This window comes from Ananas comosus, linkage group 15, assembly GCF_001540865.1.
Source record: "Ananas comosus cultivar F153 linkage group 15, ASM154086v1, whole genome shotgun sequence".
Taxonomy (NCBI): Eukaryota; Viridiplantae; Streptophyta; class Magnoliopsida; order Poales; family Bromeliaceae; genus Ananas; species Ananas comosus.
In genome coordinates this window covers 5,532,424-5,556,756 of record NC_033635.1, presented here as the reverse complement: position 1 = coordinate 5,556,756, position 24,333 = coordinate 5,532,424, and the positions used below count along the sequence as shown (strand labels likewise).

Here is a 24,333-nt window from a genome sequence, read left to right as displayed (position 1 = left end):
TATATATATATATATATATATATATATATATATATAAGACAAGCTTATAGAAAAATTTAAATTTGGAAAGGCTCATATAGGTTGACATGGTTGATTACAATTGCATACAAATAGATCGAGACGGAGCACGAAAGATTTTTAGAATAATGAACTCGATGAAACTGAATTAACAATCAAGAGGATTAAGAGTTTCAAAGCTTAAACTATTCAGATAAACACGATAACATGAACGAAATTTTAAATGATAAATGAAAGATCTAATACTCGAAAAAGAGGGTTTTCAGATGTTGAAACATTAATTGACAATTTATAATTAGATGGGATCGAAATTAGAAACAAAAACGATTCGCCCTCTTTTAGGCATTTTGTTGAACATGTAACGGACATTTCAATAACTTTGTAGAATATGCAGAATTTATATACCTAAATCACATGGAAAATACATGGTAAAAAAAAATTTAATAATACGATCAATCTATATCTAGGTCGATAGAAATCAGATTTGAACAATTTTAAACATAATCATCAAAGAAGAACTCCTAACGAACAATCACATAAATATTGACAAAATTTAAATGTTTTCTAGAATAGGTGTAGAGACGAAAATGAAAGGAACGAACCTTCTTAAATATAGAAACCGTCGATGACAAAATGTCGTCAATGGCGGCAGCGGAGGCGGCCGCAGAAGACGGCGACGACGACGACAGTGATCAGAACAACGATGTACGCGCGCGAGCGGGGGAGATGGCGTACGGACGCAAGATGGAAAGGGGTCGGGGGAGAGAGATAGGTTCGTTAGGATGCTATTAGGAATTGGAATCAAAACATGCACAATATGCTGCAAATCCCTCAAAATTAATATTTACGAAAGGTCCACAATTTAAATTACCGGGGTGTTACAGTAAAAGTGTGGTCAAATGTTTAGAAGTGGAAGAGCTACAGTCTGAGAGAGAGAGATAGAACTTGTCTAGGAGATTCGGTAAAGTTCTATCTCCTCTCTTCCTTCAGCAGGGCAATTAACGGAATTATCCTCACTTGATGCAAACTGGGACAATTACAAAATGACAAAACTACCCTCAATCGGCTACCCACTGTAGAATAACCGCTCGCCACTGCAGTTGCCCATGATCTCACTTGCTAGCTACAGATCAATAAACGGTCAAGATGGGGATGGGGTGCATGGAAGCGGTACTGCCCAACCTTTTTAGCTAAAAAGTGTGGTCCTTGAGAAGAATTGGCATCATGCACGCTAGTGAAGTGCATGTAACAATACATACTTATTATTTAGAAGTAAAGTTAAATTAGAGGGATTGAGTAGTTTAAAAGAAAAAGAAATTAATTGCTATTTACACATAATATAAAGTTATATAAACCTCTCAATTTTTTAAATTCGAAAAATAGAAAGCGACAAAACTAGATCAATCAATGCTAAATTCGGTGTAAATTTTGCACTCTACTTATTTTGTAGATATAATTTTTTTATTTGTAAGCTCGAGACCAATAGGCTGTAAAATTTCTTATGTCCAAAAAATATATATATATATATATATATATGCAGTCTTTTTTACAAAATTGTTGTGAGAAAAGCGGCCATTGAACTAAGACACTTTAAAATATATATCAAAAAGGTGACGCACAAATCGCACTGCCCCAGTTAAAAAAAATTGAAAACTGAATGGAGCTAAGACCGAAGGTCTCTGGTCGTTGCACAGAGAATGGCACACCAATTACATATATATATATTTCATGAATACAGTATATAATCGAATGGATCTATGAATATGATCCGCATTGGTATATATAACTACAACCATATATAATTACATACTGAATGTGTATAAGTGTATGTGCAGGCATGATCAGGGATCGGAGGGCCACAAGTCGTCATTGTCGATCATCAAAAAGTTGTGGACTGTGAGCTTCTCACGAAACAGAAAGCCATGCATGCATGCACCCTCTTGCCGATCATCGAGCGCTCGTCGGTGCTCTGCGAACGGTTGGACGGCGCGGAGAGCTTGATACGAAGAGAGAATTGTGGCTCCCAAGAATGTTCCTCCTCTTCGCCGATCTCTCTAGAAGCTGTAGATCGATCGGACGTGTCCTTGCAGTAGCATTCAACTCGGCGTGCAGCGGTGGTGGTTGTTGTTGTTGTTGTTGTTGTTGTTGTTGTTCGTCCGGCAGGGGGAGGACGCCGCCATTATCCGCGTGATGTTCGGATATCTTTGCAGTAGTAGTACATTGGGAGCTCTGTGAGTCAGCAGGTGTGCGATCATCACCGACATGTGCAGCTGAGACAGCATGATGCTGCGGATTAACTACTACTGCTGGTGGCGGCGGAGGCTGCAGAGTTTCGGCAGAGGCATCAATCATTCCACGATGCCCATCGGACGCAAATTGGTAATCATCAGGGGCAAAGGATGCATCAGACAAGGCGTCTTCCGCCATTGCGATGTTGTATTGCGGCATGTCCTGCTGCGGATGAAGCGGAGGCAACTCTTCGGGCTGGTGCCACGGCAGCAGGGGTGGCGGCAGCGGATCATGCTGATAAGGGAGCACTAATGGTTCCGACGAGAAAGGAGGCTGCAACACCTGTTCGGGCCAGGATGGTTGCAACAGCGCCCTCGACCGCCACGGATTGGGCCAATTCGGGGGCACAACTGCCGGCAGTGAAGGCCTGAAAGGTGGCGGCTGTAGTAATTCGGTCCGAGCTGGATGTTGCTGCTGCGGCGGCGGTGGCAGCAGCAATGTATGCTGAGACGGCAATACGGGCGAAGGAATTGGGGAAGCCGGCGATGATCCAGCTGATCGTTTTGCCTCGGCACGTCTGGCGGCAGGCGTCTTGTAGATTTTACAGATAACCAGCTCCTTGTCCTCGCCGCTTGCGTCCTCCAAGGGCGGGAGGACGCCGTACTCCTCCATGAGCCATTCGGACTTCTGCTTCTTGCTGTCACGATACTCGAAATTCTGGTGGTATCCAATCACGACGGCGCGGCCCAAGTCGTCAATGTGGATCACTTTTTTGACGGCCTGGGTGGACCTCCACTGCCCAATCTCTACGCGTCCATCCCTGCGCACCGTTCTCTCCTTCCTTCTGTTCTTGCCCTGCCGCCCTTCTTGATCAGCTCGGCCTCCGCGGTGGGCTTTCTTGGCCTTGATCCGTTTGCACCAGCTGAAGAAGAACCACTCGCAGGGATCACGATTTGCTGGAGTGGACAGACTGGTGAGTCGCTCTGGCTCGTCGCCGTAGACGTCAGCCTCCCAAATGCACCTTGCCGCAGCACCCTCGAGCGGCTCCCCGCGCAGCCTCTTTCTCAGCAAGTCGCCCACCAGAAACTCCTCGCTGGGCGTGAACTTGTACCCCGGAAGCATCACCATGATTGATCTCCGCGCCACCGACGCGCGCTAATTCTTCTTCGGGGACAAAGAAAATATACTACATCAAAAGAGCTAGCAGTACATAGCATGCAATTCCACAAACTAAATTAGGCAACAGAATTGTACGAAAAACAAAAAAAACTTCAAGAAATCAAGAAACCAAGAAATTTTGCACATCAACGTACGTACTGCAGAGAAAGAGAGTGGTCGATCGACGGTTAATTCCATCGCGATCGATAACTAAATTTGAAAAACGAAACGCGCGCACAAAACGATCGAATCAAGAACTTGGAAAGAATTAGATAGATAATAGAGCTTGGTAGCGATGGCCAAGTTAGTGTAGCACTTACTGTTTTGCTAGCTTGCTGGGAGAGTAAACTGGACGTCGACCCTGCTTAATTAATTACGAAGGTGGTTGGAACGTGGAAGGTCGAAATTTTGGGAAAAAAAAAGCAAGGTCAGAGTGCGACGGGTATGGATCGTGTATATATATATATATAGTGTAATTTGGACTCGGATATTTCAACTGTTTGATGACGAGTAGAATAAGGAATTACTATATATGATTAGCATTTTACATTATATATACGTTGGTAGAATTTGATTAGCTGCGGACTAGAATTCTAGTTAAATTAGGATTAGATATTTTACAACAACCGTTTAAAGAGGATAAATTAATTTAAAATTAAATATTAATTAAAATATTAATTATACTAAGATACTTGGGGCTCGTTTGGCAAAAATTCTCGAAAAATAATTTTTGTAAAATTAATTTTGATTCGGAGAATTGATTTTGGTTAAAAGTTGTAGAGAGTTTAGCTGAGTTTAGATCGAAAACGATTTTTCTGAAGTGATTTTTTAAAACTGTTTGCCAAATTTTTTTGATACTTACGAATAATATTTTTTTAATAAATTTTATTTCGAAATAGTTTAAAATTTGCCAAAAAAAAATTAAATTTGATATTTTAATATATAGTACAAATTTGAAATTTAAAAAATTTAAAATGTAAATTTTAAAATTTAAAATATAAACTTAAATTTTCAATTTCAAATTTAAAATCTAAATTTGAAATTTAAATTTAGAATTTAAATTTTGAATATTAAAATTTAAAAGTTAAATTTTAAATTTTCAAATTTCAAATTTCAAATTCAAAATTCAAAATTAAAATTTAAAATTTTTGATTTAAAAATTTTGAAATTTGCAATTTGAAAATTAAAACTTATAATTTTAAATTTAATATTCTAAAATTTCTGATTTTAAATTTTACCTTAAATTTAAAATTTGAAATAAGATTTGAATTCTGAAATCTAAAATTTGAGATTTGAAATTTAAAATTTTATTTAGTATTTGAATTTTAAATTATAAATCTTATAATTTGAAATTTAAAAGTTGAAATTCAAAAATTCAAATATAAATTAAAAATTTAAAGTAAAAAATTTGAATTTAAATTTAAAATTTGATTGTAAAATAAAAAACTTAATTTAGTTATTAGTTCAAAATCATAATCAGAATCAGTTTTCAAAAGCAGGATCTAGTTACTTCAAATTTTGGACTTTGAAAATCAAAAAACTTATTCTAAAAATTAGAAGCAAATTTAGAAAACGGGATTGTAAAATGCTATATTGAGCCAAAAATTACTTTTCGAATCAAAATCACTTTTCAAAAGCTAGACCAAATACCGACTTTGACTCCTTGGGTGGTAGGCCGTACAAGAGAGAGAAAACTATGTGTGAATCGTGCTGCAATTCCTTTAGAGGCAATGTACCTCCATACATGAGCGGTTGATAGTATGGGCATCAACCAATTCCACAATGATTTTGCATAGATACAATGTAGCATAATGTGTTCGAGAGTCTCAGCTTCATTGTTGCAAAGCACGCAGATTTGTAGGGCCGTGCCGGCCACGTTTAGCTAGATTGTCAGCCATCAAAATCTTGTTTCGCACAGCGAGCCATATGAATAATTTAACTTTGAGGGGTACTTTAAGTTTCCACAGGAAAGGGAGATTGCAGTTGTTGATTCCATCGTACATAAGAAATTCGGAAGCACTTTGTACCGAAAACCTTCCAGAGCTATTCCATCGCTAAGTGAGTGAATCGTGTCTGCAGGTGGAAAGAGTGATGTTGCTTGACACCACCGCAAGTTGCTGGAGTTTTAGTTGGTCTTCAGGACATCGGGGAGAATTGAATCCCAGGTTGGTCTGCGATGCGAAGCGTTGAATCCAAATCTTGACAGTGAGTTTTTTTATTTTCAGAAGCCACATAAAGGGAAGGGAAGCAGTTTCTTAGTGTAACATCCCCACACCATCTCACGCTCCAAAGGGCGTTTCCTTTCTATCTCCAAGAGTGACGTCAATCGAAGTGAGGAATAGGGCAGTTAACCTGAGCATATCTCTCCAGAGAGGGCAACAACAGGTGGGCTTTGAGCTAGCAATTGTTGCCGGTCATCGTTTGTAGTGTTTTTGTTGCAACAACTGCACCGAAGGTAAGGTTTGGGGGGTATACAACTTCCGAAGTCCCTTCATCAATGAAGCCGAGTCTGCAACCTGTAAGTTTCTGATCTGGATTCCCCCTACCTTTTTGGGACAACAAACCTGCCCCCATTTGGCAAGGCAATGGAACCCATTAGTAATGTTCTTTCCCTTTCAGAAGAAAACTCGACAAACTTTGTCGATCGCTTTTTTAACCTAGGCTAGAAGTGAGAAAGCGGAGCAAAAATAAATAGATAAGGAAGAGATGACCAAGTTTAGAAGGATAAGGCGCCCACCTCTAGAAAGGGTGGAACCCTTCCAACACTCCAAACGATTGTCGATCTTCTCGATAATAGGCAGATAGTCAACTCGATGAAGAGACTTGGGGGAGAGGGGTAGTCCAAGATACGACAAGGGGAAATGTTGCGAGGGACAGATAAAGGTATTAGATAGAGCTATGGCCTATTCAAAAGATAGGTTGATAGGAGTTAGAGAGCTTTTGCCAAAATTGAGCTTGAGCTCCGAGCTTGCCGAGAAGGCTTCAAGGATGATCGTGATGATAGTGGTTGATCTGCTTGAGCCATCAAAGAAAAGAAAGACTCCGAAAGAATTGCTCTCTGTATTAATCTGAATAGCATATCAATGCAAAGGACGAAAAGGAGAGGAGATAGAGGATCTCCCTGTCTAAGCCCTCATTTGCAGGGGAACGACCTGCCTAGGGCTCCATTCAGGAGCACCGCCGTCGTAGTCGAACTCAGCAATGCTGAAATCCAGCCAATCCACTTGTCACTGAAGCCCCTAGCTTTGAGAAGCTAGAATAAAAGGTTCCAGTTGATGTGATCGAAAGCTCGTTCGAAGTTGCTCTTTAAAAGGGCCGCCAATTTTTCAGAGAAGTGGAGATAATGGATGAGGATGTGAACACAATACTAGTTCTCGAGAATGTGACGCCCCTTGATGAAAGCTGCCTGGTACGAATTGATCAGCCGGTTCATGAAAGATTAAAGGCATGTTGCAAGCACTTTCGAAATGATTTTGGCGATGCTGTGGACTAGACTAACTAGACAAAGATCTCTTGCCGACGAGGCATTGAGTTTTTTTTTGGATGGGACATATCCAGCTACTATTGATTCCTCTTAGATTAGGAGAACTATTGTAGAAACGGTCAAAAACTTTCATAAAATCGTTCTTCAATATGGTCCAGAAGTGATGGTAGAAGAGCATCGGGAAACCATCCAGTCCCGGTGCCTTTTCCGGCATATAGGAAAAGATAGTCGTCTTCACTTCTTTTGCAGAGAATGGTGCATGAAGTGAGAACAAGTTCTCAAATCCTTTATTGAGCCGATAATCATTTTGGACCCAAAATTTCAAAAGCTAGGCCAAATATCGACTTCTGTAGAAATCACTTGTCACCAAAATCAATTTTCCAAACTAAAATCACTTCTACATAAATCATTTTTCTAGAAGCTAGGCCAAACAGGCCCTTTAACTCCTTGAGTGGGTAGACCGTACAAGAGAGAGAAAACTATGTGCTTTTGGTGCACCTAGTGTATAAGTTGGGTGTTTTTTGGAGATAGCTCCAATTTCAATGAGAGAAATCTTTTGGATTTATAGAAGGCGAGGAAGGAATGAGAGTGATTCAGAAGGAGGGCTTGGGTTGAAATTACTCTATTACAGAAGAGGAGTCATGTGTAATTTTTCTATTATTTAGTAAAATCTTATTTTACCTGTATATTTTATCTATTTGATTTTTCTCCTTTTATTTAATTGTATCAACTTTTTGCTCAGAAAACCGGTTTATAGTAAAAATTTGATTTGACCCTTTCGTTGTAGTATCCGACGCTATTTTGATTTTAATCGCAACAAGGGTATATAAATAAAGCCTAACAAATTATTAATGCTAGTAGACTGCAGAATTATTATATCTCTAGTCAGATCAACATTTCTAATTGATTCTTTAAAGTTTTTGAAATTTATAATATTTTCTAAATTTTGTAGGGTTTTTAAGTTATTTATGGTATTTTCTATGGATGCATAAGCAATATTCCACGGAATATAGCTTCCTAATTCACAATAGTTACTTTCACATCTATTTTCAAGTACCCTTTTATTAAAAAAAAAAAAAAAAGAGAGAAAACAAGGCTAGTTGAAACTTGGGGCAAAGACTATTTCCATTTTAAATTTTCACTGCAAGAACCGACCGTTCCTAGCGTAAGTGGCAAAAAGCTTGATGGCTAGTATCGAAAGTCTCAAGTTCGAATCCTAGTTCACATTTCTAACTAAGTTTATTTCTAAATGAAATAAACGAAGCGGATAGCATCCTACCTTTCTCTCAAAAAAATAAAAGAAAAAACTTTTCACTGCCAGAAAACTGCTTTGCATGGTGAGAACAAACGAGAAAAATAATAATATTCAATAAACAACAGCCTCAATGGTTCAGCAGTCACAAAGAAATCAGAGAACGAGAAAAGCACGCGCGCGCGCGCACACAACAGAGAGACAGAGAGACAGAGAGAGAGAGAGAGAGAGAGAGAGAGAGAACTTTTCGGTTTTCACACCTGCTACAAGCAAAAGTACTCCAAGCAAAAGAATTTAGGGAAAAAGTAGAACAAGTTGACACAGATATTAATTTAAAGCGACCTTTGTAGTATCTGGCAAAAATAGAAAAGATACAAAGATTCTTTGCATAAATTACCATATTAGTATCTGCCAATTTCAATCAAATGACGAAGTCTGTCAAAAATCTGATGTAACAATATAGTTTTAAGATGATCCGGGCGCAACTCCTAATCTTCATATTTTGTCAAGTCTTAACCTTCATATCTCAAATTTAGCCACCAAAAAAATAAAGATCTCGACTAAAAAAGAATGGGTAGAATAAAATAAAGCTGACACTATAATAAGGCCTGGATATCAATCTCCACGAATGAGCATGGATCAGGAATGCCAAATTTCTTCAATACCTGGGAGGGTAATAAACAGTAAATTAGATTGATACCAAAAAAAAAGTCTAGAAAAAGACATGACAAAGTTGACTAGCCGTTTTCGAAGATAGATAATTAAAATTGCATTATCATTATGCTATGTATGTGCCCGAGTGCAAACACCGGTGCAGCACTCATGTTAGAAAGATGCTTCTTGGCGTTTATAGACAACTGATTGCATCACCATCACGCTACAAGAATCCCAAAGTTAAATGGCAGTACCTCAGGATGAACAATGCCGAAGTTGCCAATCTCTTTCCCCTTGAATATGATGCTACATTGTCGATTGGGGAAAAACTCCGGTTCCTTCACGCAGATTAACAATTACATACATTTACATATCCTTCTTATGGAAAAACAATGAAATAGAAGGAGAATGAATACAAAAACATGACACTATCTGGATCAGAAGACACAACAAGGGTTTTCCTACCTCTGAAGGTCTCATAAAACTATCACCAACTGGGACATGAGGAGCTCTCACAATTTTCATGATTCTTTCCACCAAACCTAATATTTCCTGCAAAGCAACGGGCAAATGTGAATAGATCAATGTATAGGTACATGCTTCTCTCGCATTGTATTTCATAAAACAGCAGTAAAAACTTTTCAAGCTCCAATCGGAAAAGTAATATTTATTGATAATATCATAATGCATCACACAAACAAGTAAAAGAAAGAGAAAACCAAAATGAAGTTCAAGATCATCTTCGTCTTCCTTGCATCTTAACTGCAATTTACGAGGCTACTAGAGTATGCAACTTGGATAACTTGCCCTGCTACTAGGCAGGTGCTTATGAAGGAATATTTGCTTGAAATTTTAGAAATTTAACAAAAAGATGTAAGAGCAACAAAACAGTTAAAAAGACCATAGAAAAAACAATAATAAAAGTACAGGTGAATCAAATTTACGTAAATTACTTCCTACCATACTAAAATACTTCATATAATGCTCCCATTAGTTTCAGCCATTATTTAACAGCAACATCCGAATCAAAAAGAAGTAATTCCTTACAGCTTTTCTTAACTATCGAGTCTTGCTATTTCTAACTTGCAATTCAGATACCTCAAGGCAGCATAAGTTTTTTCAACCTGAAATATTGAAAATTGGGCACAAGGTCTCTGTACGGTATTAATCACTAGACTGATGGCCATCTAACTAGGTTGAAGCTCTGATGTCCATCAGGAACTTTAAAAAAAGAAAGTGGTTAATGTATGGAGGATAAAGCAAGGAGGTTAATCTAATAATTGTATGTTACAAAGTTATGAAGCCAAGAAAAATAAATTTTAATTGGTTAACAATTCCAGCCGATGGATAAAATTTTAGTCATGTAGCAGCTGAAACATGCTTTTTCAACACTTACATTGGATCAATTCTCTACCCAAAAGAAAAGCCTTTAATTCTGAGATATTTCTCATTATACCAGATATGCATATAAGAGACCATATGCTGCATTAGTTAGCGGAAAGAAATTATCAAGAAACATTTTACACTGTTCTATCCCTTATTTAAGTTTGTTCACCACCAAGGTTTTAAGTGCCCGTCGGCACGAGCCGTATCTACCGTGCCGTACCGTGCCAACAAGATACCGGCACGATACAGACCCCGTGCTGATGGCACAGTTCAAAACCGTCTATTCTTTAAATTAGTAAGTAATTTTCTCAATAAATGTGATAAAAAGACATAATAAATAGTTAGAATATTTTGTTACTAAAGAAATAAATATTTCATGCTATTATGTGTCGGCACACAAAAATTTTTTTGACTGGCACGCATCGGCACGCACCATGCCGGCAAGTTTCCGCCACGACCCCGTGCCACGGCACTTAAATCCTTGTTCACCACTAACATGAATAGTTAAGGACAAAATTAAACAACAAGAGTCCTAGCCTCGCGAGGAGTTTACCTGTTACTATCAATTCTTACAACAACCAACATATTAAATATCAGATATATCCTGGACTAAGAGATAGGAGAAAAAAGTCATCAAAATATGGTTTGATTATTAAGTGATTTGACATGTATGCAACTAATTCACGTACTTGAGTAATAAAACTATTACCTCAAATCCCGAGGTCACATTGCAATATAATGCTGCAAGTCGACGATTATTTGCAGCGCCAACATCATGTGTAGCATCAAGCGTCACGACATCGCCAACTTCAAATATCTATGTTCAACAGAAAAAGAAAATAAAGATTTATAATAGATAATGAGTTGCACTAGTTAATTATGTTGTAATAGCCTTCCTTTCTACCAACGAAGATAAACAACTTGGTTAAAGAAATAAAGTCAATAAATCTAGGAACACTAGACAACCAGGGCGCGTAGATATGCTTCTATCAGTGAAATAATTTGACATCAAGACTAAGAACAGTAAATGAACATACTTATTAGTCGTTTAACTAACACTTAGAAACAGAATTAATATCTCTGATAAAATGTGATCAGGAAGAGAAGAGAAAAAAGTTGCAAGCAAAACACGCACACACGCGCGCACACACAAAAAAAAGCCTAGAACAAAAAAGAATAAAACAACAAGATGATAAGCTACACGGATGAAACAGCATAGAACAACAAGATGATTAGCCACATGGGATCTGCACAGAGTACCTTTATTGGCCTCGGATGGTCAATATTGTGCTTCAAAGTTTTCAATAAGCATGACATCAAACTTGTTCGAACAACCTGCACAAAAACAAAGTGCCAAACATAAACACAATGTCTTAGGAATTTGAGGGGGAAAAATGTGAAATAACTTATATTAGTAAAAACCAAAAGATAACTGAGGCTCAACACACTTAGGTAGCTAATTACAAACTCATCGCAAGAAAATTGTTAAGTTTTATGTAATCAATTCTAAACCCTAAATTCAGTGTCATTCCTTCAAATATTTGCTGCAATCCAAATAGCATTCTTCTTTTCTTCATCTAGCACCAACCATCCAACTTTAAGCCTTCTAACATCCATATAACAAAAAACGAACCATTTAAAATCAAATTTTTCTTGATTACAATGTATCTAGAACTAAATTAGTTGCTCCTGCATCAAAGTTTGATAATGATGCTTGAACTCATCGGAATCTATTACATCTTAATGCTCACAAAATTCATCACCAAAATTCCTACCTCATATAATGTGTTCGGTAGATATGGAACTAACTCTCATTCCTACCATTACATTGGCCTGTTAAATTGGAGTCTGCTTAATTTACTTGTAGAGTTCAAATAAAACAAACAGCATAGGGAGCTTCCAACATTGATAGCAGTTAAAACATGTCAAAGCTACAATCCAGTGAGCAGTCAAAATGCATTTTTTCACTAAGAAACTCCCTATTACTTCAATGATGAAGGATAGATTAGCAAGCTATGTTCATTGGAGATTAGCATCCTACATGATGCACACAAGCATATGCTTGCGACAGACATGCATTCAGTACCAAGGATAGCTAGACTCAATTGTTTAACTTCAAACTTAAGATCTAATTCCAAGGATATTCCTAGAATGAACAGGAAACTTTCTTAATGCAAATTCTAAAAAAAAAAATTTGGACAAAGGCCAGAGGGTAGAAATTAAAGGTGATTTCTGATTTCAAACATGTTGTGAATAGTTAGATCGTGATTAATTTAACGACAACAAATTCATTCACTTGGTACTCTTTTTTTCTCTCATTTCATGCTACAACAAGTTCAATGCTTTCCATATCTGTCTCAATATCCACTTCTTTTAACTCTTTCCGAACCTTACAAATAACATATGCAAATGAAGCAAATAATTACAAGAAGATTAGGGAAAAGCATTTTAATTTAAGGACTCAAGTTGAAAGGTCCTAGGATATCAAAGGCGTCATGTTAACTATGACTAATGTACTAGGAAATTCCTCTAACATTTCAAAAAAGGAAAAGAAACATAGAAGAGAGGGGATACAAGCTAACAAAGAATGAATATCAAATAGGACTGAGTGAAATATTTATACTTAATTCCTAAAGTGAAATCTTGTTAGATTTCTTAACAACTGCAACTTTCAACTAAGAATATTATTCCGCAAAACACATGTAAAAGTTATGTATAAAGAATAGCCCTATTAACACCAGAAATTCCCAACAGCCACAACTTATGCATCTAATTAGTGCATTTATTTAATTCAACCACTCAGTGGGTGAATTAATAAGTAGATGTATGAGAGGCCAGAAATCACAAAAACAGATATAAACTGTGCTGCGGGTATCAGAGGCCAGAAATCACAACAACAGCACAATATTATATGTTGTATTCAGCTACATGGTGTTATGTGGTATCAGCAACAACTAAAGTATCTAAAAAGAATGAAATATAATTGTGAAACTTTATACTTTTGCAGCTGGAGGTAAGTGCGACTTGAAGAGTAAAACAAAAAAAATAAAGTTTAGACTTTAGAGACATTTGAGAGAATAATAAGTAAACCTCAAATTCAGATGAACGAGGATTCGCAATAATGACTGCTTTCTTCCCATCATCCTCTCGTTTTAACATTGAAAAATTCTCCTCATGGGAACACAAGATCCATGTGAGCACCTCCAAATATCCAGCCCTTGCAACCTATGCAAAAATAGAAGAAAAATTAATCTGACAAAACAGATTCAGTAAATAAATGAGCTAGATGCTTTCTACCCCTCTCATATTATAAGCCAACTTGCATACCTTAAGTAGAGAGCAAACTTTGCAAAAAAGCAACCAAAAAATCATAAAAGAAATTATGAGCTCTTATTCGTACCTCAGCTCTAATTTTATCAGAAAATCGGTTCAGTGGCTGTCTACCTCCATTTGTCATACACTTAGGCTTTGACTTTGGGATATTATTGTAGCCATAAGCGATAGCAACATCCTTCACGAACAATTAGATGTACTCAGAGGGGGAAAGGGAAAAGATGGTTATACTTAATAGAACCAGATTAAGTTGGCTAAAGTCAAAATACATTTATTATTAGTCATACCTCCATAACATCACGGGCATGTAGAATGTCACTTCTAGTTGGAGGTACAGACACAGATATGATATGATTCGCATCTGCCGAGACAGATTTCTCAGCTTGCAATTGCATTTTATTCAATAATGGAATAACCTGTCATTATAAGTACATCAACAGAAGCTCATCTGAGAAATAGTAGATTAAATACTAAATCCACAAGATTTTATAATGGTCATAAAGAGAAATTTGGCATATAATACCCCATCATCTGTTCTAACATACCAAAGTCTGTTTTGAAAGAATTAAGAAAATGAGCATATTTTGTTAAATTCATGTGAAGAAGATAACCTGAACCCGTCATCAGAAAATGTCAAAAAAAAAAAAAATCCATATAACCACCTGTAATCATATTAGTGCTTAGTAGCATGCAAGGTGGTAGGGGGAAAAAAAAATGCCACAGTAGGTAAGATCAATGCTTGTTATATACAAAGGTAAAGTATTATATTAGTAATTCCATTCACTTGAGAGGTTTCACAAATCTAACCCCTCCATTATCAGGACCGTATGAGAAGCACAAGTTGAAATCAATAGGTTTTTAACAAGAATACTAAAACCCAGAATCATCCACTAACTGAAATTAATCAGGCTTATGTTTTTTCCACTAACTGATTGCAACATAACATCTAAAGCTGGACCCTCAAGCATAATCAAGCACACTACAATCAATGTGATCTCATCACCTCATCTTTTTATGGGATCGCAAACACTGCTTGGACATAGTGCACTGGATGTGCCTAATGCTGGTAAGATAATAAGAAATTTTCTGAAGAACAGTATCTAAAAATCTCCATTCTACAGTTTGTGATTATGCTATGACTGAATCCAACTGGCCTCATATACCTTACACATCCTATACAAGCATAGAAGATTATCCAATGTTTAACACAAAGATAATTAGGCTATATAATAACCATCAAGAAATCAGCATTAAACTATCACATTTTATGCAATAATGACGCCAACTACAAGAAAAATTGCAAGTATAAAGGCTTTTGCCATTGTCAACTGAAACCACCAATCCTCTAGATATATGAAACAAATCCAGCCTAATATAACATAAATAAGTCCACATATCATCAAAAGGAATGCTGCGCATCATTGGTTTAGGACCTCCGCAAGCCAAATAGTTCCCAACTCAATGGGTAAAGAAAAATTTGAAGTATTTTTCTTTAACATAATTCTAAACAACTAAACATAATAACTAAAATATAAAAGGCAAAAGATAAAGCTTTGACAGACAATCTAAGGGCATTTTGACCCAAAGATGTGAAGAAAAGAAAAGATAACAGATAGAAAATAGGCAGTAACTCATTGGCACAAGTATTTCGAAGGAGCCTCACAGAGAAAGAATGATGACGAATGAGAGACCAGGGCCTTGGCATTAAAGATATAAATTAAAAAAGGAGACAAAGGTGATAAAACTTCTACTTGATGCCATTTTGTACCACATATGCATATATTTTGGCATCTCTACTTGAATGAAATAAGTATATACTGATACATGCGATCCTCATTGGGCAAATCAAAACAATCTCGATCAATATTCAGGCAACTTATTTTCTACTGGTGCTACTCTATGTTTGGATGCAATCTTCTTTCCCATATTTTCAAGTAGTTCTCCTTATCCACCTGAACTTCATTATCCTAGCAACACTCAACTTTTGGATATATTGCTCCTAGTTGCCGGATATCTTGACGAACAAAGCATATCTAGTCGTAAAGGCATCCATTGAAAATCTCATTTTCATCTTAACGGTGTATGTACTGGCTCGTATACAGTACAAACAAGATATTAAAGGTAAATCTCCTTTTTAACCATCTTACTCTTGTTTTGTGTGCGTTATTCTTCTGTCCCTAGAGATTTCTTATCCACTATAGTTAATAAACTCCAACATGATGGCTCGGTCAAGCAAAACCCTCTATTTTTTAAATTAGTAAGTAATTTTCTCAATAAAGTTCAAAAGATGTAATAAAAAGACATAATTAATAGTTAGAATATTTTGTTGCTGAAGAAAATAAATATTTCATACTATTATGTGTTGGCACACAAGAATTTTTTTGACTGACACGCATCGGCACGGCTCGGCACACACCGTGCCGTACCGTGCCGGCAAGTTTTCGGCACGATCCTGTGCCACGGCACTTAAATCCTTTCCGCTCAGTCTGCAAAATCAAAATTCAATATACATAGTCATAGACTTAATTATTCCCAATCTACAACCTCATCTCCAATATCTCTCCTTTATTTGCTTACAATCAATACAAACACAAACTTCAGTCAAAACTTTGGTACAATACAAAGATTGATAACAAATAGAGTCCATTACAAAACCAGCAATTTGCCAAGACAACCGCCTGTTAGAACGCGGTTACTTCATTTTTAACTATTCTTATACACATCAAATGCTTACCCCTAAGGTTTTAAGTACCCGTCGGCACGAGCCGTATCCACCGTGCCGTACCGTGCCAACAAGATACCGGCATGATACAGACCCCGTCCGATGGCACAGCTCAAAACCCTCTATTCTTTAAATTAATAAGTAATTTCCTCAATAAAGTTCAAAAGATATGATAAAAAGACATAAAAAATAGTTAGAATATTTTGTTGCTACAGAAAATAAATATTTCATGCTATTATGTATCGGCACATAAGAATTTTTTTGACCGGCACGCATCGGCACGGCTTGGTACCCACCGTGCCGTACCGTGCCGGCAAGTTTCCGGCACGGTCCCGTGCCACGGCACTTAAATCCTTGCTAGTTACCCCTCTTTCTTCATGCAAGTATTTTTAGTTAAAAAGTCGTAAAGCACAATAATAGCCAAAAGTAAAATCTGCACTCTATTCTTTAGCCAAAAGCCATGGTCTTTAGGCACTCACTCATACCCCTTACATCTTACTTCTATATAGCAATAAAATTTTGCACGAACTTGGAAACTTTCACTTTAACCATTCAAATCCACTGTCTTTTGTTTATTTACCCTCTCATATCAATTTTCTGCGCACTTAACATAAGCTTCATTAAAATTGTTCATCATCTCAATTCGACCACCACTGCACTTAGGTGGCGCAAATGTGATTCATTTCATATAACAATACTAACCAAAAAAACTGAGATACTGAGAGGAATCATTTACAAGTATTCATGAGAAACAACTTACACTAGTAATCAAGCAACCCAACGTGAATCATGGCATGCAGTAACTATAGTAAAGAGACTTCAATGACTAGTTTGTGAAATAGTGATATTATCATGCTAATACCTCTGATTCCTCCAGAGAGATACCAATGGGACCAGTAATATCAGAAAGAGGAACTTCCATTTTGGTCACCGAGAGATCAGGGTAAATGCTAGCCTTGCCATCAGAGTAAATCACCTCAACTGGCTCAACCTCAAATTTCCTTTCACAGTACTCTGAAAACATAGTAACCTAAAGAGTTGCAAGAAAGACACATCTATCATAACTTTGCTATTAGTAAAAGCCACAAACAGAAGGAATGGAATGCAAAGCCCACTTTTCTTCCCTACCACTGTGTTCAGAACAATTTTTGCCTTGGTTAGATCAGTAGCTGTACATTCGATGAACACATTTTTAGTATTGAGAGTGATGGCTGAATGTGCTCCATTAATAATTGGAGGCAATGACAATACCTTTCTGCATAATAAACAGATACTACTAACTGTCACCAAATTGGTTGCATTAAAAAGTAAATTAAGGGCATGCACTATCCCCATTCAGAACAAATCAGAATATAATGAGTCAGATAGTTGTGTTATGTTGTATTTTAGTGATGGCAGAACATATAGAATAATAAGAGTTGTAAAAAGAAAAGGCCAATACATGAATGGCTCAGTCCGAATTTACATAGCAATATTCAGGCTCGGCTCAAGCTTGAACCAAGCCTTAAGTAATATATTCAGCCACTATTCATGAGGCCTAAAGTATAGCCGTCAAGCTGAAATTTCCAAAAAGTTAGCTTTTTTTCTTAGCCAAGATTGTACATGCCACTTCGAGCCACCATCTTCTATTTAGATAAACTCAAAACAAGTCATTAGCAGAATTCAGTTAAGGGAATAGCAGTATTCATAAGCATCCCTCACCAAAAGAATATATATTTAACTAGATGAAAAACAAATACAGATGAAACAAGAATAACAAATATAGCATAATTATTTTACAGGTTAAGAAACAGAGTATTTTTTTCTACCAAACCATTGTCTCACCTATTGCTGTCATATATCACAGGATAGACAGGAGAATTCTCGATTATGGGCAAAAATTTCTTCAGTTTCATATCTGACTGCAAAATGTGGTAAAGAGTCACTTCATCAATGATGACACAAGTGTTGAGAACAAAGGTTCTAAACATACGGTATATGTGAGATTAATTTGGAAAAAATCAGGTAAAGCAACTATGTCAAAATGAGGCCTAATTATATTACGTAAGAATGTATAGAAGTTATCTCAACTACTACCCATTTCGCTACCTTACCCTTAAAAATTTTGATTTTTCGACCTAAACTTTTACTTTATTTGATTTGGTCTGTTAATGGCTCTGTAACTTCAAATTTGAATGCAATGTTTATCCTTACATGCTTAATTAGCATATTTTTGCAATTCATGTAACTATAAATTTATTAAAGCAAGCAATCAGCTTAATTTATATTGAAAGGGCTATCAAATGACTTAAACCAAACAAATTGAAAGGTTGGGTACTAAAACATGTCAGGGAAAAGGTAGGTGCTTACTTTGTAAAACTCAAGTAGTTCGTCAGCCCTGAAGCTTTTGGCCTGGAAAAAGAGCACAAAATTTAAAGAAAAAACATGTCAGAGAAAAGGTCACAGCGCTAATTCTTTCCAACAGGAGATAATTGTACAAGTAACTATTTTAAGAAGCTACACTACGGCGACATATATGGGCAAAACAAAGACCACAAGAATGAACCTGACAAAAAAGAAAAGACAATAGAAAAGATAAAAGTGTGTAGAGTGATAGTAGTCAGCATAATGAAGATTTAAAAGTTATTTCAACCATCAGCCTGATAAATTACTGTTCAAACCTATGCTGTGGAAAGTTACATTTCTGTATTAGTTACTTCTTCAATGCTATCTCCCATATATAATGGTCCTCATATTTGCACTTTAAATCTCATATCAGAGCACTTATAAGACATATTTCCAATTGCCTGTTTACCAAACTAGCTATTGAAGAAATGTAACAGCTAAAAATCAATACTAAGATAGCTCTACAAGAAGCAATATATGGCAGCTGTATTGTCTCAAAATATCTATTTGTTCAGCTGTACGAACATATAAAAAATAGAGATGAATGTGCCACCTACAAGACGGATCAGCAGATAACCAGGTGCAGAAATTTAGGATGCTATAACCACCATTGATAAAATAATAAGGACAATCTCATCTAAGTGCATATGTAATCTGGCTTTAAATCAATTTAAAATAAAATAAAATAAAATTTTCTAGGTCAACTAGAACTAGCATAAGAACAATAGCATACTCTTCATAGGTGTACGATAAGAAAGTTAATCAAAAAATGTATATTTGCTGTTAGAAGTCTTTTGCACAATTATGAAGAGATTCATTGAAAGTATATTATTGTCACTTATGAAATATATAACAATTTGACAAAGATATGCCTACAAGCATATCAAGTGATCACTATTTGAGAACCACTAAACATAATAAGTATCTGGCTTATCAAACTTGTGCTTGGCAGTTTGTGTTTTCATTGATATCACTGCTTTTATAATAGAAATTCAAGTCTGAAGAGAGTGATGAACCATTCTACAGTGTTTTAAGCTTCCTTAAGTACCATATGCTTTGCTTCCTTTTCGCAAGATTTGTTAGTATCACGAACTGTAAGTAACAAGGACGTAATCCTTCATTATAATATTGGTTTATGATGGATTTAAAAAACCATAATTTAGAGTATCAGTTTTGAAGTCAAATATATGCAATGGCACAGCCACCAAAAATAAAAAGGCATAATCACTATTGTTTAGCATGATAGATTTCGGAAGAAAATTAAAGAGAATATCTATGCTGTTTCATCATTGTTGAAAATTGATCTACATCTAATCTTGGCTAGTTTCACACTCAAATTCTTCACTAGGAAAAGAGACATGTTGGACCTCAAGTTTATCATTCACACAGAAAGAACCATAAAAAAAACACAATACAATTACATCGTGAAATACAGAATAATTTCAAATAAAGACAATAAATGTGTCTATTTACCTGCTTTAAAGGGACGAAGTTTATCTCTGTCGGCGGCAATGCCTGAGAGATGAGAACGACAAAATTAGTTAATGAATTAAGAAATAAAAGAAAAAAAGTGGCATCAAAACACATTTGACACACTAATCCTCAGGAACAGAAAAAATAGGCAAGAGGTCATACTCAAAAATATTACATGCACCATATTTATTACAGAATCAAAATTCGAGTTGATCTAGTGACTTCAAGGAGAGGCAACACTTTCAAGTTGGAAAGTTAAGTATCATATTCTTGTGTTCACATTTTGTTGCATTCTAAATCCAGATAACCCAAAATGATAACTAGCTTTATACATGGAGGTAGAAAAGCAGAAAGTAAATAAGACTCGTTATTAAAGCAGAACAGCTGGGATTGGCTAAAGAAGCTTACCTCATATGAGAAGGGGCCTTCCAATGCGTCCAAATCATGAGTACCAATAGCCACCAAAGTCCTCCTCCTGGCATTAAAATAAATAAATAATCAAATGTCAGTAGGGGACAATGTTCAACTAAAAGTAATTTATTAGCACTCAAGTAAAATATAGGAAAAACTATACCGACAAATGTTGTGGTGGAGTTTATCTTGTAGGTCAATGAAGCTGTTATATTTGGCTTCATCAAAAGTTACTCCTCTTAAGACAGCGCAAACAACAAAGGGTCTAATTAAGGAAGTCTGCTAAATAAAACCCACATAAGTAAACCACCAAAACTTCCATTAAATACATGTAACAAACAACAAGAACAACAACAAAAACCAAAAAAAATACAAATATACAGACAAATAAGTAAAAAATCTCTAATTAGAGATTGTTATTGGTATTCTGAACCGAGAGTTATCAATTCTTCCCAAAGTGCGTGTTTGAGGGTGGGTGACTGGGTGTGTAGGTTCTGATTTGAATTTAATGCCAAAAAAAGGCATTAGCAGCAAAGGCAAACCCATCGCTGTAACTGAGAAAATATAGTTTATCATGTGTTCAAAAGCAAAAAAATATACAAGTTATAGGTTAAGTTATAGGTTTACGCTCACAAATGCCTGTAGGGTCTCACCTATTTGACATTTTTATTATACACATGCTGCCACGATCATGAAGTTCAGATGTTCCTACTTTAACCTCCATGATGGTCAATAGCGCACAAAATCCATTGTCCTTCTTTCTTGGAATTTTATTTTATGTATCTTTCAATATTTTGATATTAAAATGGTACTGCTTGTCAAACACCTTTTTCAACAAAATACCAAAAAGTTCAACCTTGCTTTTTCACACTTATATCTAAAAAGACAAAAAGATTTGGTCCAAGATATTGCTATTGGTTATTATGCATCAAATTCCTTCAATCAGCTCGACTCTAGGTAAGAGTTTTCCAAAACAACCATTATCGTTTTACTTGACAGTCGACACATCAATTTTATCTTCCCCTCCCTCATAGGTAAATCACTCCTTGAAGTTGCACCACTCACTCAAAGTTGCACCACATGATCTCAATTGTGGGCATTCTCTATACTTCTCACCTTATTTCTTTTCTCCCTAGGCTTTTATAGCCTGCATTAGGCTTTAACATTGACATACTGAGAATAAAAGGGTTAAAGGTCATACACTTCAAAGTTAAATCCAACATTACCATAGGGAGCAGTAAATCATGACCTTAAAGGACATAACACATGTCTCAAACTAGGTCAGATTTCATTTATTATTCTGCACATTACTTTTGAAAAGACCATATGCTACTATGACCTAAAAATTTCCATTACAAAGCGTGCACTATTTCCATCTCTTTATTAGCAAATAATTTGGTAGCGGTATAATCAAACGCAGAAAGACTTGAGTACCCAACCATTACCTCTGGTTTAACATGCATTTTAAGCATACTCTGAGGTGGGATGTTAGAGATTTTGAATACAGGAATCCCTTCCCTCCCAGTGAAAATGCGTAAAGCCCGTGCTATTCCTTCAAGACAAAGTAAATCATATCTGCATTGATGTCGACAAACCAAAAGAGCAACAAGGAGAAAATCAGGTCAATAAAAATATAAATGTTTCTCTCAGCAAAGGCCTCATATTATCTTCACATTACAAAACATTGTCAAATGTCCAAAACAAGTTTTTGTGTCATATCCCCTTTCCAGGACATATTGTCCTGATAGTTTATACCATACAGAAAAACAGCATGTTAAGTTTCAGATTGACAGATAAAGTAGTTATCGACATCATAAAACTAAAAAGAAATAGAAGAACAGTGTGCTCATTCACCAGTCTTACCATCAATTAACTAATAGGTTCGAGACTGACTGGCAAAAAAGAAATACATTTTACTATAATTACATCTTACAGACTTTTTTGATAGTCCATGTGAACTCCATTAACCATAATAACGGTGTAGCATTTGTCAGTACAGAATTTGATAGTACTAAGACTATATTGTTATAAAAATGTGTGCTGCAACTGTATGTTACGAAAATGCAACCATCTATCTCGCAAATAAATGGTGTGGAAAGAGAATTTTTTATGATAAATAAGTTACCCAATAAGTTCCTGTTGGATTGAATCCTTCATCTTTATCACATTTAAACCTTATTTGAATGTCGGAATAAGTTATCCAATGATATCTTATTTGGTATGAGGATTTTTCTATTATAATTGGAAGGTAGTAGTGTGGTTAAATGTTTAAAATGGAAGCAAATTTGCCTTCAAGCCATTTCTTGGAAATGAGAAAAATCACTTCTTTTGATTTGTTTTGCATAGATGATGACGGAAGAACTAAAAGGTACTCTTTTTAAACCGAGTGGCACCAATTTCTTCTTTTTCGCTCGAACCTGCGTCCCCGATTCCATAAAGGTAGGATTTTTTTTCCATACGTTTGCTTGTCAACAGAACAGATGGTTAAAATTAAGAAGATAGGTTCGATGAACAACTCGATACCTATTCGCGGCGACTTCGATCTTGTAGATCACCTCCTCATCCCCTTCCTCCGCTTCATCTTCCAGGTGCTTTTCTTTCCTGATTATCGCCTTCTCGGTCGTCTAGTTAAGAAAAACTCAACAACATGATCAGATCAGCGCAAATGGCATCAAACGCCCAAGAATGAGATTGATAAAATATGAACTCGAAGATGACGAGGGGAAAAAAAAAGAGAAGAAGAAGAAATGTTACCACGTCGTCGAGTTCGATGCCGAACTCGAAGCAGAGCGCTTCGAACTCCTCCTGCGCTGCGATTAAAAAGATAGAAATCGCATCAAGAAATTGTTGAAGAGAGAAGGAGAGGATTGGGAGAGGGGAAGGAAAGTGACGGGATCTGGAATGGTTACTGTAGGTCTGGCCGATGGCTTGGAAGAGGCGGTCTCTTCCGACGCTCACCGTCGGCATGGCCTCGAGAAAGGATGGAGCAGAATTCGGCGGCTGCGGCGGCGGAGGGTTTGCACGGTGCTACGACTCCGACTAGGAGGAAGGTAAAGTAGGAGTGAGGCAAGGGAGGATCCAAGGCGAGGAAGAACTGAGGCGGCGGAAGCTTAGGAAGAAGGGTTTATCGGGTGGTGGGCTCGCGCTCTCTCTCTGTAGCATCACCGAGCCCGACTCCGCTCTAGGGATCAGCTAGCGGGTAGCGGGTCCGCGCCTCCTCATTGTGGCGACGTCGACCCGACTCCGGTATGCTGAAGGGAGGCGAACTGAAGCATCACCAGGCGAGGGATCCAGCCCAAGTCAGGATTAGGCCCACTATAGTGTACTCAGTATTAATACAATTTCTGTTAGACCCCTGCCTTTGTAATTCTTACAGTTTGGTACTCGTATTAGAGCAGCATGTGTATCAAACTCACGCCTGTAATGGAGTAGGCTGGATATAATAAAATTCCCAATTACTCCCCAATTCTCTCCTACTTCTTCTCTCTTCTCTTCTCTTCTCTCTTTTCTCTTCTCTTCTCCTCTTCCTTCTTCTTCTCTTACCTCCCTCATCTATCCACCCTTGCTGTTCGATCCCATCCACATCGCCTGATCCACTGTGAATAGCCATCGGACACTGAAGCTCGGATTGAGCTTACCCATCATTTTCCAATCTCTTTCCTCAGCAAAATTCGCTTCACCGGATTGAGGATCGGGATCAGGTATTAATCCATCACCCCTTAAGCCATCCTACAAGTTACTGCGGTTGCTTAAGGTCAGGATCATTACACACGGGTGGGCAGACAGCGAAGAGTAAGAAGAAGAAGGGCTTTTTTTGCAAATAGCCCC

General features: G+C 36.8%; 2 protein-coding genes across 2 annotated transcripts; both read right to left on the bottom strand.

Annotated features, from left to right (window-relative positions):
- Positions 1,966 to 3,429, bottom strand: LOC109721548 (bromodomain-containing protein 4B-like). Its single transcript, XM_020249209.1, has one exon. It carries the CDS (start codon positions 3,373 to 3,375, stop codon positions 1,966 to 1,968), a length of 1,410 nt encoding a protein of 469 aa, XP_020104798.1. The 5' UTR covers positions 3,376 to 3,429.
- On the bottom strand, positions 8,441 to 23,614 carry LOC109721294 (phenylalanine--tRNA ligase beta subunit, cytoplasmic). Its single transcript, XM_020248819.1, has 19 exons — positions 23,415 to 23,614; positions 23,260 to 23,315; positions 23,029 to 23,129; positions 21,951 to 22,080; positions 20,669 to 20,784; positions 20,503 to 20,569; positions 20,095 to 20,136; positions 18,586 to 18,627; positions 18,061 to 18,137; positions 17,365 to 17,491; positions 17,099 to 17,266; positions 13,802 to 13,930; positions 13,582 to 13,692; positions 13,272 to 13,406; positions 11,442 to 11,516; positions 10,891 to 10,998; positions 9,261 to 9,347; positions 9,050 to 9,133; positions 8,441 to 8,806 (listed from the first exon to the last, which is right to left on the bottom strand). Exons 1-19 carry the CDS (start codon positions 23,470 to 23,472, stop codon positions 8,738 to 8,740), a joined length of 1,782 nt encoding a protein of 593 aa, XP_020104408.1. The 5' UTR covers positions 23,473 to 23,614; the 3' UTR covers positions 8,441 to 8,737.